General features: G+C 46.9%; 1 protein-coding gene and 1 pseudogene across 2 annotated transcripts in view; both read right to left on the reverse strand.

Annotated features, from left to right (window-relative positions):
- Positions 1 to 13,560, reverse strand: part of TRPC7 (transient receptor potential cation channel subfamily C member 7) — a 148,162-nt gene that overhangs the window by 4,285 nt on the left and 130,317 nt on the right. Inside the window, exons 9-10 of the mRNA XM_032250356.1 lie at positions 7,911 to 8,132; positions 7,177 to 7,257 (exon numbers count right to left, since the gene is read on the reverse strand). Coding sequence (XP_032106247.1) covers positions 7,177 to 7,257; positions 7,911 to 8,132 — 303 coding nt within the window. The remainder of the gene's footprint in view (positions 1 to 7,176; positions 7,258 to 7,910; positions 8,133 to 13,560) is intronic.
- Positions 11,785 to 12,928, reverse strand: LOC116531530 (annotated as a pseudogene). The gene has a single exon (XR_004260472.1). The product of XR_004260472.1 is annotated as a farnesyl pyrophosphate synthase pseudogene (transcript).

The raw sequence follows: 13,560 nt of genomic DNA on the forward strand, positions 1-13,560 counted from the left end.
TTTGAAGTGCTTCAGCAGCCACGGCGACCCTGCCATGCCTGGTGCCCCACTCTGGCGGGGTGCCCTGCACAGTGTGGGGACCTGGCCAGTCTCTGTGTAGCCAGGATGCAATGCCCACCTGACCCCAGGATGTCCTAACAGGATACTTCTCAAAAGCTGAGCCAAGCAGAGAGGGGGCGGGGGCAGCAGGGCAGGGCGTGGCGGGGATCCTGGATCCACGGCTCTGCTCCAGGGGCCTTGGCCTGGCTCTGCCCTGCTCGGTCATGTCATCTTTCCTGGACCTCAGTTCTGTTTCAAGGACGGAGGGCTGGGGAAGACTCAGCAGGCCTGCCTGGGTGGAACTGCCTCCCTCGGAGGTCATAGTGGGTAGTGTGTCCTTCATGAGGGCAGATCCGGTGGGTACAGAAGTCAGGACCAGGCTTGGAGGACAAGTCCACCATACCTTGGAAAATTCCTACCAGAAGCAGAGGCAGAAACAGCTGAGCCTCTGGGGTTTTACAGAGATGCCACTTCCCACAGGCCTGACACTGCGCTGCCGGAGTCACACTGGAGAAGGATTTGGCCCTCAAGTCCCGTTTATTATGCAGATACTGAATTTGTTAAGCAGGTGAGGCATGAATAAACACTTAAGAGACACCAAGAATAGAGCCAAGTGTAGGAAAGACTGCAGGAGGTGAACTTTGGATTTTGCCAGTTAGTTGGTCCAGGGTTCCTGTGAAATGACAGGATTTAAAAATACTCGGGTAGCCGAGACTTGTGAATCTTCCAAGAGATGAGCAGTGTGGAAGAGAGGAAGGGATTTCCCAGCTCCTTGGTCCCCGCTTCCTGTGGCCTTCTCACTGCTCACTCCTGAGGACCAAGAGGACAGAGGCAGCATTTTCTAGTTTGAAGAGACCTGTAGGGACCTGATTCTGTTCCTGGCTTTGCTATATAGGCTGAGGAAAAGCATCTTGCAAATAAGTAAATGAACTGGGTGCAAAGAGCTGGAGGATTTACTCGTTACCACCAATTTATGGTTCTTTCCATCTCTTTAACTGTGAACAGCTTGCTACAGAGATGCTTCCTGGCCTGTGATTTCCAGCTTCACTTGAACCCAGAAAGGCTCTCTAGGATAACACCAGGCTTAGCTCATTCAGGCTAGCGCTGCCCCTTCTCAGCCCTTGGGCTCATGAGCCAACTAGCTCTGTGCCTTGAGTCGTGATCTGATTTCAGGCTGAACAGTTAATTGGCAAGTTACCTCCCTGCTGCTCCTTGTCAGAGTAAGCCTGGGTCTTATCCTACTAGTGGTTAAACTCTCAGTGCTGAATTTCTCATGGACATAGTCTAGTCAATAAAGCAAGTTATCTACGTTATAAAAATATGTCCCTTTTGAGCCAGGTGCGGTGGCTCATGCCTGTAATGCCAGCACTTTGGGAGGCTGAGGTGGGCCGATCACATGAAGTCAGGAGTTCAAGACCAGCCTGGACAACATGGCGAAACCCCGTCTCTACTAAAATACAAAAATCAGCCAGTTGTGGTGGCGTGTGCCTGTAAACTCAGCTACTTGGGAGGCTGAGGCAGGAGAATTACTTGAACCTGGGAGGTGGAGGTGACAGTGAGCTGAAATTATGCCACTGCTCTCCCGCCTGGGTGACACAACAAGAAACTATCTCACAAAAAACATCTATATCTGTATAATATATATAGATATCCCTTTCCATGAGACTCAGTAATGCTGTTTTCACTTTGAGTTGGAAAAACAAAACAAGACAAAAACTTTGTCCTAAACTAGTTCTCAGGAAAAAGAAAATATAACAAAACAAGACACCTAGGTATCTGTCATTCTTACTGAATAAGAAATTCAGAAGTGTTCTTCCACTGCAAGCTTTCAAGCTGACACAAGTTAAAAAGACCTAGTTAAATTGGTTAACTTTCCAAGGCAAACCTCAGGAATTAAGGGCTCTTCAGTTTCTGGATCCATCGATTAAAGAACTTTACTGTTTCTCATGTAAAATGATAAGCCAGAGATTGGCAGTCAAGTGGCGTTGAGGAAAATCCTTTCGTAGGTGTAGCCGGAATTACAGCCCTTCCGGTTTGGTGTGCACTCTGTGTGTTTAAGAACGTTCCATAGCATATATTTACTAGTAATAGAAAATGTGCCCCTCAGATTCCAGTTGGCTGGGATAGGTGAGATCCTCCTCACAGCCTTGTTCGGTGCAGAGGAACCCCTCAGGAGGAAGGGCGAAAGGATGAAGAAGAAGCAAAGAAGCAAATGCACTGAGTGCTTCCATAGACTAGGATCATGCCAGCCTCTCACAAAAGTGATCTCACTGACTCCTCCAAGAAACTCAGTGAGATGAGAGTTGTCATCTCCATTTACAGATGAGGATGCTGAGGCTCAGAGACTGATGTGACTTCTCCAACGTCACACAGCTGGAAAGTGGCAGATCTGAGATTTAACCAGCATGGAAACCAAAGCTGGGGTTTCATCTGAGCATCAAAGTAAAGGCTCAAGATGGTTTAGGGAATGAGATGTGGGAAACTGGCTCCCATTAGTCAAAGAGGGTTTGGACCGTGTCTGAGTACTGAGTCTTTTTATGCAAGGGGACAACCTGAGCCAAAGTTTCTGTAGACCTAGGGCTCAGAGGTTAGAAAAGCAAAGGTTTACTTTGAAGCCCTCAGCGTGCATTAGGATTATAAAGCTTCCTGTGGAAGCAGAATCAGATGAGCACTGCAGATGTGCAGGGACACTTTGGCCTTCCTCCTCACCTCCAGGGCACTTACAAGAGTGACAGGGACCTTCAGGGAGAGCAGTGTGACCACCTGCCAGTTCTTAAAGACTTCATGTCCTGCTGGACACAGTGGCTCATGCCGGTAATCCCAGCACTTTGGGATTTGAAGGCTGAGACAGGTGGATCACTTGAGGCCAGAAGTTGGAGACCAGCCTGGGTAACATGGCGAAACCCCATCTCTACTAAAAATACAAAAATTAGCTGGGTGTGGTGATGCACGCCTGTAGTCCCAGCTACTTGGGAGGCTGAGGCAGGATAATTGCTTGAACCTGGGAGGCAGAAGTTGCAGTGAGTTGAGATCGTGCCACTGCACTGCAGTCTGGGTGACAGAGCAAGACTCTGTTTCAAAAACCAAAAAAACTTCATGTCCTCATAGGGACCTAACTTCCCTTCTGTATTTGCATGCTAGACAACTTGGTATCTGCAAAAGCCAGTTTTGCCACCAGAAAGTCTGAAGTGGTTGGAGAAAGTTCTATTTGGCATGGATAGTACAAAGAATATATATTTCTATTCTATTTCATTAAAATGGTAAAGTTGCAATTACATTTGCCCCAACGGAATAGAAAAGATGGACATAGAAAGCCTTCCTTCTTTCACTATACGGGGGAAATGTGTGTATGTTGTGATGAGTTTGAGATACCTCTTTGCTATCTTCCATAGAGTTCTTTCTCTTCATGGAAATAATAAGCTTTCTCCAAGTTACTATGTCCCTGGTAGTGGCAACTCTCCCTGCCCTGCCCGCATGCATTAGCAAGTACTGGAAATGAGTGTATTTAGTGTACCCACTCAGGCAAAGAATACTCAAGTGGATGAAGACGAGATACACAATGGATAAGAGTAGTTGTCACACAGAGCCCTACATCCGGAGAGGAAGGCACACGGTTCCCACAGTCCAGACTATGAGGGGCCAGATGGCCTCTGGCTGCTGGTGGTAAAGGGGAACATAGGACATCTTTCTATGGGAGACACAACTCTCCCTGTACAGCCAGGGCAGCTGAGGACATAGACAAAGAAGAGAACACATACTGTACACTGACGATGGCCAATGAGGTAGGATCCAGAGGGAAGCAATATGCTCACCTAAGAAAACAGAAACTGAGGAACATTTGGAAGAGAGTGTACCAAATGGATCACAGGACAAGTCATATGTTAAACAGGTTTATCAGACACAAGAATAGAAGAAATAGGCACTGGCAAGTTGTCCATCCTCTTTGATGTCTTCAGTAAAGCCCATTTAGAAGATGGAAAAGACAACTCCCCACTGGGTTTTGCGGAGCAGATTGCAGCATAAAGATTGGAGTGTATTTGAGTGATGGATGTGCCTGGATTCTATGGTTTATTCGGGATATGGCTTGTTTGCTTTGACCATGAAGAAATGTGCCTCTGAGAGCGAGTATATGGATGTGTATCCTTCCTACCCCAGCAAACGGACAAGCTGGATCGTGGAACAGATCACAGGGAGCTTGGAGAGGGGGCATACTTTGGTCATCTCACCGGTATCATCGTTTTGTTTCATTGTTTGGTCTCAGGTCTGCAGAGCCCAAACTGGAAAACACATTACAAAAAATCGTTTTGTAAAAAATAATTCAGACGACCTGGAGCCTAAGGAAAGAAAAACACAGAAAGCCTCTGAAGTCTGAAGGAGCTGTCTTCCCTTGCAACAAAGACCTCACAAAAGCAGAAGGATTGACAAACAGCTGAGTAAACACCTGAAACTCTAACAGTCGAGAAATCTAACGAAGAGAAAAAAAGGCTGCACGTTTGATAACTAAATGTGTGTGAACGATGCTGCTTTTATCTTCTTGGGAACACTAAGTGATTTCTCAGAACCACAACACGTGAGAGGCTGACAGAACATGTGCTCAGTGAGAGCAGCTCTGCCTAGGGCCTGGTTTCTAAGAAGGAGGGGGTGAATTGGGCTGCTCATGTTCTCTGCACTTCGGAAGCTGCTGTGGGCGGAAAGCAATGCTACTTGAAAGGTCACTGGTAGGCCCAAGAAAAGAGAGGAGCCACCGTCTGAACCCCACTCAAATTGTCCTTGCTGCTGGTGATAGCAAAAGTACCCCAGTGCCGCCTTCTGCTCCTTGCCTCCTTCCAAGCCCTCACTGTGGGCTTGGGAGGCTCAGATAGGTCTCTTCCTGGTGACTGTCAAACACAGGCAAGACAGGCTCTGAGGAAGGTGCTGGTGGAACACTATGAAGATACATAACAGGCAGGTGTCCAGGCAGTATGATGTGGTGAGACTGGGGGACCTTCCGAGTCAGAGATCTTAGTTCAGTGACTTGTGTGGCCTTGGCCACTGAGCCTCAGTTTCCTCATCTGCGAAATGGGGTTGAAGACAGTGCCCATCTCCAAGGAATATGGGAGATGACACCTGAGCTAGTGTCCAGCCTCCATCCAGCTGTCTTTTAGTGACTTCCCAGGGTTTCTTCTATTGTGAGCAGATCATGACTCAGGACGATACCACACGGCCTAGCAGGGTAGAGCCAGGAGCCCATGTGCAAAGACTGCTTCCCCTCAGCCCCTTTCCTCTGATGCCTACTGGCTCAGTTTTTCTTTCTTCTTTTCTGTGACAGCTATTTGAATAAGTAGCCTCAGGCTTTCTCTGTGGAGTCACAAATTACAAGATGAGCAAAGCTTTCCAAGGTCATCAGTCGCCTGAAGCTGTAGACGACCAATCTTTGTAATCACAGCAGGAAGTTCCTGGGGAGATTCAAGGCAGCAGGAACTCAACCATTGAGGATGGAAGATAGAGATGGGACTGCTGTGAGCTTGCTTTTGGAAATGGTGTCCTTCAGAAAGGATTCATTCTGGGATGGGACATTCACAAGAACTGATCTTCCTTTATCTCAAGATCTGATTCGGCTCAAAACCTAGGAGAGATTTGGCCCTAACCCATTGGGTATCTATCTTTTCTGTGACACAAATAATCTACACTTTTTGAAAAGCTGAGAAATAGAAATCCTTCCATTGACCAAAGGATTTGGTCTGTAAAGTAGCTCAAAGCAGATCAAACTAGTGAGTCCCAATTTTGTGCACGATTAAACACAAGATTTGCCCATTGCCAATTTTTTGCCTGTCATCTGACAGAACTATAAGCTCTTTGAGGGATGAGCCATTTCTTAATTGTGCAATTAAATCCTCCTAACTGCAGAGCTGGCTTCTGAAATATGGTTGGAGAGATTCAATTAGAGACCTGCATCTAAAAGATCTAAGTCTGTAATTGCTCCCTGTGGGAAGGTGGCACCAGGGGCACATCACCTCTACCCCAGAGGAATGCTCAGGACAGCTTAAAATTTATATCTGGTAAGAAATGATCAGCCTGGGTGAAGCTGCTGATCATCAAGAAGTAGAAGACAGGAAAGGAGTGGCCTGAACTTTTATAATTGATCATCTGTAGCTATTGTTTATCACTGGCATGTGGGCTGATTCAAACGGGTACAGAGATCTGGCATTCATTTCCAAAAGCAATGCAAGGATTGCAAGCACAAAAGACCTTTTTCTAATTTTTATGACAATAGATTTGGCAGGCTTGCAGTCCAAGTCTGAAGACACCTATATCTACTTGACTGTTTAAGACGGACACCTGGGGCCATGCTGGGTGCAGCTAGCCCTCCCCATAAGTGCCCAGCAGCTATACATCCAGAAAGTGCATTGAATCTGTCTGTTTTTCTCCATCACCCTACTCACACCTCAATCCAAGCAGCCATGCCTTGTACTTGAACAACCGTCACATCCTCCTCACAGGTCTCCCTGCTTTTACTCTTGTTCCTCACCAGCCTCCTCTCATTATAGCAGTTACGTGGTTTTCTTAAAGCACAAAGACAATTTCATCATCTCCCCTCCTCTGCAAAGATACCCTCTCCCCTAGTCTTCTTGGAGAAATCCACATCCTGACAGTGGTCTGGCCCTCTGACCTCACCTTCCTCCACTCTCAGCTTCCACAGGGCCTGGACCTGCCACTTTCTCTTCCTCTGCCTGGAAGGCCACACATGGCTGCCTTCTGTATCCGAGTAGTCTTGGCTGACTGTTCTGTCCTTGAAGATGTCCTCTCTGAAAACCATATCTGAGCAGGAGCTCCCTATTTGTCTCCGTTTTCGAATCCTCCTGTTTTCTTCTTGCCACTGTTATCAGTTTGAGGACATACATTTATCTGTGTGTTTACCTGTTCATTGTCCATTGTCACTAGACTGGAGGTACCACTGAGGTAGAAACCACATCTGTATCTGTATCCCCAGGAAGCAGCACAGTGACTGACATATAGTAAGCACTCAATAAATATTTGTGCAACAAAGGAAGAAATGAAGCTGCGTCCTCAAGGGATGACACAGCCATGGGACTAAGTCTGTGTCTTAGTGGAGTCCACTTCTGCCCATGCTTGGATGTTTGGGAAAGGAGTGGTTACCTGGTATCTGGTGGGCTTGCTGAAAGTGTTATTTGCTGTCAGATTTTCAGAATTTCTCATGCCAGCCTGGTAGCGAGTCTTCTGGGGGAGAAAGAACACACACACACAAAACATACATACATCCCTACGTATCTCCTAGGCCTTGAACAGTATCCACATACGGGGCTGTCTCAATAAGGCAGCTTCTGAAAGCTGATCTACCTGCTGCTGCTTAGCTTCCTAAAACATTGTTCCTAGGACCTTTGGCTCTGCAGGATGTTAGTAAGGGTTACAGAATGTTGTTTAGTCAACTTGGGTGGAAAGCACTGAGTTAAGGTTAGATGGATGTCTTTCCTTCAGGGTTCCCTAGATGTTTTAACACGCTAGTAAACATTGAGAATCCCCAGGAGAGGCAGACAGTGGGAAGGGAGCCTTCTTCTCAGAGATCATTTTCCAGATGCTTTCTGAGAAAAGCTGGTCCAAGTCCACTAAGAAGTTCCCTTCACTGGGGTCATGGCTCAGCCAGGCAGCTTGCTAAGTTTCCAGTAGGGCACCTCTCCAAGGGGTTGCAAGGAGAAAGGGAGGTATCACAGTAGCCTCTGCTGGCATTTGGGCTTTCAGATGTGTCTGGGCAGACTCTACAGAGTACCGGCCCTCCTTGCATGGGGTGGGGACAGCCATCTGGCTCAAACACACTCAACTCCCCCGCCCCCTCCTGCTGCCTTCTCCAGCCCCATAAACCACATGCTACCTACCTTGAATTTGGAATTCAGCATGCCCATTTCAAGGTCATTTTCACAGCTTTTGGCCTTAGATTTGCAGAGTTTTATGAGGCACATCTTGATTCTCATTATGAGATAATAAAATGATTTAGGACTTGGCACTAGATTAAAAGGAGCAGGTAGAGTTCTTCCTTCATCAAAGTAAGACAGCCAGAGTTTTGCTCGGGCAAATTTCCATTCCACATCTGCGTCCTCCTGTGGAACAAGGGAGACAACAACACACCCTCGAAGGCCACGATTTAACCACGGAGCCCTTCCACCCTGAGGAGTGGAGACACAGCCTGCACATTCGGAGAGCAGACTTCTAAGCAGAACTCAGTGCGGTTTTTTTACAGATGGCACAGGGAAGGGGAAATTACTCTCGCTGCAACCATGCATGATGGTCACTCTTTCCGCCTAGCTCCTTCGGACTCACGGCTGAAAAGCCTCGATCAGTTCATACTGACTGCCCCTATCCTTCACTGGGTATTCTCCCCAATATTCTCCACTTGCAGCTAACCACTGCCACTTCATCTGGTTATTCATTAATTTTTATAGCTCTGCTAGCTGATGCACCAGCCACCACAGCACTATTATATTTGTTAATCTCTAAAGAAGTACTGCTCACTAGAAATATATTGTGAGCCAAAAAGATGAACCACATAGATAAGTTTTGATTTTCTACTAGCCCCATTCTAAAAAGTAAAATTGAACAGATGAAATAAATTTCAGTAATATATTGAATGCAGCAGATCAAAAATATCATTTCAACATGTAAGCATTATAAAACAATATTAAGCTAGCTCACTGTATTGTTTCCATACTAAGTATTCAAACTCCAGTGTGAATTTTATCCTCACAGCACATCTGTTTGGACCAGCCACATTTTAAGTGCTTGATTGGCATATGTGGTTAATGGCTACCACATTGAACAACACAGTGAATTTACTAGACAGTGTATTTCTTATTGCTCAGAATGCTGCCAGGGAGGATGTTTATAGATCTAGCATATGTAATTCAAGGGGAGCAAAGCCTGAGTGTAGATTATAGGAGGTAATATGGCTGTGTTCTCTTTGGAGGTAGTGGGGTTAGACTTAAATCCAGGTTCTATTCCTTCTGACCTTGTATCTATGCCAGAATGCTGAGTGGGCCCCTGAGCGTAGCAGGTATATTTTATCTAGACAGGTTCCTTGGACCTCTGTCCTAGGAGGACAGTTGGAGACCAGGAAAGAGGCATGGGGTTTGTAATCAAACGGACCTGAACTCAAAAGCCCTTATTAGCTGTGTAACTTTAGGTGAGGGTCTTGAGCTTATGGAGATAACACTGCTTCCCTCACATAGCCTTGAGGTCGGTGGTGCATGTGTGCTCCCTGAGCAGTGGGTTCCTCTTTCCACAGGCAGAGGCTACACTCTGAGGAGCTGTGAACCCAGCAAGGGCCCAGGAGAGGCTGCTGGGATGTACCACAAGAGTACAGGGTTATAATCAGTAGGCTTGACCACTTGGCTTTTGTTGAGGATCAACACTGGGCCTGGTCTACTTGGGGACATCCTATAAGGATCTTTTAGATTGGAAGCTTTATGAGGGCAGGGCTCACTCCTGGTCTCGCTGTACAAGAGAGGTGTAACGTAGACACCTGACCTGAAAGGAAGTGTGGATAGTGCAAAGTGCACTGGTTCTGCAGTCTGCATGGGTTTAAATCCTGGCTCTGCTCCTTACTAGCTATGCAACCATGGCAGGTGACTGACCACTCTGGGCCTCAGTTTCCTCATCTGTAACAAGAGCATAATAATACCTATTAAACAGACTGTGAGAATTAAAGGAGTTAATGCATAGATGACATTGAACAGTGCCAGACACTTAGTAAGCCCTCAATGAATGTTGTTTTCACCTCCATAGCCTAGCATAGGCCTAGCAGTCAACCTTCAGCCGCCTAGCAAACATTGATGGAGCACCTATTATGCACCTGGCATGTGTTAGGGAGGCCCTGGGCATAATGATCCATGCCTGGGTGGAACACACAGTCTGGCCAGTGATGTATGTTCAACAGCTAGTCAATTAGTCTTTTACCTGTTGTTGTACTCAGAGCTGGAGGAGGGTCTAGGTGCTGAGGCCACTGACCCAGTCTGGGGGTCAGGGAAGGCTGGCTGGTGTTTGGCCTCAGATCTGAGGAGTGAGCAGTTCTCAACAAGGTCAAGAGTGGGTGGGATGGGGGGTAAAGAATTCGTAAGAGTTAACTTGTGGAAGAGGCAGTGAGAAGTGTAAATAACTCTTGAGGATGCTGGCAGTAAGGAGCAGGGGAGAAAGAGGTTGGGAGCTGGAAAGTAAGATAGAGGGAGGAATTTTTATAGTTACTTTTTTTTTTTTTTTTTTTGGATCAAGAGACTTATTTAAATGCTGACAGGAAGGATTAGGTAGCAAGGGGAGGGGTGAAGACGCGGGCGGGCAGGGTGCCGTGCAGTGGTGGCTGCTGGGGAGGCGGGATGAGCAGAGTGGCGCAGGGCAGAGCTGTCTGCTGCTGGAGAAGCCTGTGCTGCCTGCAGAGGCAGTGGGGGGGCGAGGGGGGGTGGGGGGGTGGGGAGGTTAAATGGGGAGAGGCAGGCACAGGTGAGTTGTGAATTTGGACAGCAAGGGCTCAAGATCTACTGATCCAATAAATCAGTGTTCTCATGGACGGGTTTACAAATATTTGCATCATCAGAACTATGTGTGATATGAACGCCTGGCATTTTCCAGTGGTACCTACCATGGTCCAGTGAGACAGGTGGGAACATGTGCCCGCACCTGCCCCAGAAGTCCAGAGCCCAGAGGGGAGGTGTGGGGCTGTAATATATTCTCTACATGTCGGGGCCCCTTTCCGTGGTGGGATTACTTGAAATCATATGCTGTGGGCTTGCGTGCTCCTGCCCTCAGCTAGTGGTTATCCCTCACAGCAGCTGCAAGGCTTCCCATGTTACTGGCATTTCAACCAAAGCGTTACATGCCTGTTAGGATATGGCAAGCTGCCAGGGGGAGTGGTGCAGAGACCTACAGCTTTTCTAGGCATCATGTGGTTTTCTCCTGCATATGGGGAAACTGAGGCCCAGAAGGCCAGGAAGGACTAGTGGACAACAGCTCATTATCCATGCTGGTGATTAAGTATGTAAAATGCTTTAAAAATATATGTGTTGTTTGTCCATCCACGATGTGCTGTATTTTCCTGGAGGGCAGCAGCTGAGGCTTCACGGCCAGGCTCACCTCTTCCTCTCACCTCTTGCCTTTTCATCTCCCTCAATCTACTCTCTTGCGGTGCTGAGCATACCACACTTCTCCACCCCTCCCTGCCTTGGCACATATGCTTTCTACTGTGTAGAATACTCTGTATAGAAAACTAACATAGAAGGTGACTGTATTTGCAGATGGAGCCTTTAAAGGCTGACTGAGGTCAAATGAAGTCATGAGGGTGGGGCCCGATCTTGTTGGACTGATGGCAAGGCTGTATGAGGACACAGCAAGAAGATGGACATCTGCAAGCCAAGCAGAGAGGCTCAGAAGAAGCTGACCCAGCTTGGATTGGCTTCTTGGATAATCTTGGATTTGTGGCCTCTAGAACTGTGAGGGGAGAAATTTCGGAGGTTTAAGCCACACAGTCTGTGGTATTTTTTAGGAAAGCCCTAGCAAGCTAATACACAGGGATCTTTGCTTTTTTCTACATAAGAAGCACATAAACAATTGTTTCTTATAATTTAAGGACAGAGGTGCTCCAGGAAATGTGAAAGTCCTATTTCAGATCTTCTATCTCCTTTCACTCCCTATGGGTCAAGAGCACTGTAGCCTCCTTGGAGTTCCTTTTTTTTTTTTTTTTTTTTTTTATACAAAAAAATTTTTTTTTTTGAGGCCTCCTATCTGCCCTTGCAGTCTCTAGGTCACTTTTTCCGCTTGTAGATTTTGCGCGCAAGCCCCAGAAAGATAGCTGGGGGCAGGGGCGCTGCGTACTGTTCAATGAGACCCATAATGTGGCTGTAACTGTCTTCCTCATACTGTGAGAACACGGCCGGCAGATCCAGCTCCTCATATAATGCCTTCACTCGGGCCACCTTCTCAGCCTCCTTCTGCCCATAATTTTCCTTCAGGATTTGGCGCTGTTCCGGAGTGGACCGTTGTAGACACTGGACCACCAGCCAGCTGCATTTGTTGTCCTGGATGTCAGTGCCAACTTTGCCAGTCACACTGGGGTCCCCAAAGAGGTCAAGGTAATCATCCTGAATCTGAAAGAACTCTCCCATCTCCAACAGGATCTTCTTGGCATTGGCATGCTCCTTCTCGCCATCAATTCCTGCCATGTACATGGCTGCAGCCACAGGAAGGTAGAAGGCGTAGAAAGCCGTCTTGTACTTGACAATAGATTTGTACCTCTTTTCAGTGAATCTGCCAAGATCCACATTGCCCTGGGGGGCTGTGATGAGGTCCAGGGTCTGCCCAATCTCAGTCTGATAGGAACTCTGCAGGAAGAGCTCAATCAGGTTCAGGTAATAGGGCTGCTCCCGGCAGTAGAGCTTCAGCAAGCGGTAGATACATGCTTCCAGAAGGACAGCATCATTGATGGCATCCAAACCCACGCCTGGCTTCTGATACCAGCAGAGCTGTCCCCGGCGGGTGAGGGATGAATCCATGATGTCATCTGCTACCAGCAAGAAAGCTTGCAGCAGTTCCACACACCAGCCCACAGTCAGGGCCCGCTGGAGACTATCAGCATCCTGTTTCCTTGGCTCCACCAGCTCCCGGAATGCTACCAGCACCGTCAAACCCCGGTGATACTTGCCTCCAATGACGTTGTACTCCAGGACCTCCTTGAGCCGGGCAATAGCATCTCCTGTCTCTGGGTGCCCCATCTCATCCTCAGTCAGCACCCTAACGATCTGGGAGAAGTGCTGAACGAAATGCTGCTTTTCTTGGACATAAACATCTGATTTCTGGTCTCCATTCATTCTGAGGGAGGAGCAAAGGGCTCTGTTCCTGGATGCGGGTTCCTGCTCCTGGAGTTCCTTTCTATACGTTTGCATTTGTATTGTTATGTAGGTGAGATTCCCCTATAGGTATTTTTCTACAACTTGCATTTTTTCACTTAATAATGTGTTAGGGATTTTTTTTCATGTCAGTACAAAACGGTCTTCCTCATGGTCTATGTACAGTATCCTACACCTTATTTGAAAGTGTAACTATATCACAGTTTATTTGAACATTCTCATAACAATGGACTATTTCCAGGTCTTTCCTTTAACGAACATCTACGTAAAATCATATTTATGCATGGATCTATTCCCAGAATTGGAATTGTGGATTCAATAGGTCAGTGCTTTTTAACTTTAGCTTATTTATTTAATCTTATAATAGGTAAAACAATATGATTTATAAAGGCTAAATAAAAAGTATAAAGAGAAAGGAATTCCACCCACCATGCCCCCTAACCCCCTCTCAACAGGCACCCCTGTGGTGTCTTTCTTGTGGACCTTTTCAGAGGTTTGTTCTTTTCATATGCTTATACAACCACAAATGAATCTCATTCCCTTTCAGAGAGAGCCCACTATATACATTGTTCTGCAACTTGAGTTTTTTCTCCTACCGTTGTAACTTGAGGTCTTTCCCCATCAGCATATAGAGAACATC

This window comes from Sapajus apella, unplaced genomic scaffold, assembly GCF_009761245.1.
Source record: "Sapajus apella isolate SASKATOON/1434 unplaced genomic scaffold, GSC_monkey_1.0 scaffold71, whole genome shotgun sequence".
Classification (NCBI taxonomy): domain Eukaryota; kingdom Metazoa; phylum Chordata; class Mammalia; order Primates; family Cebidae; genus Sapajus; species Sapajus apella.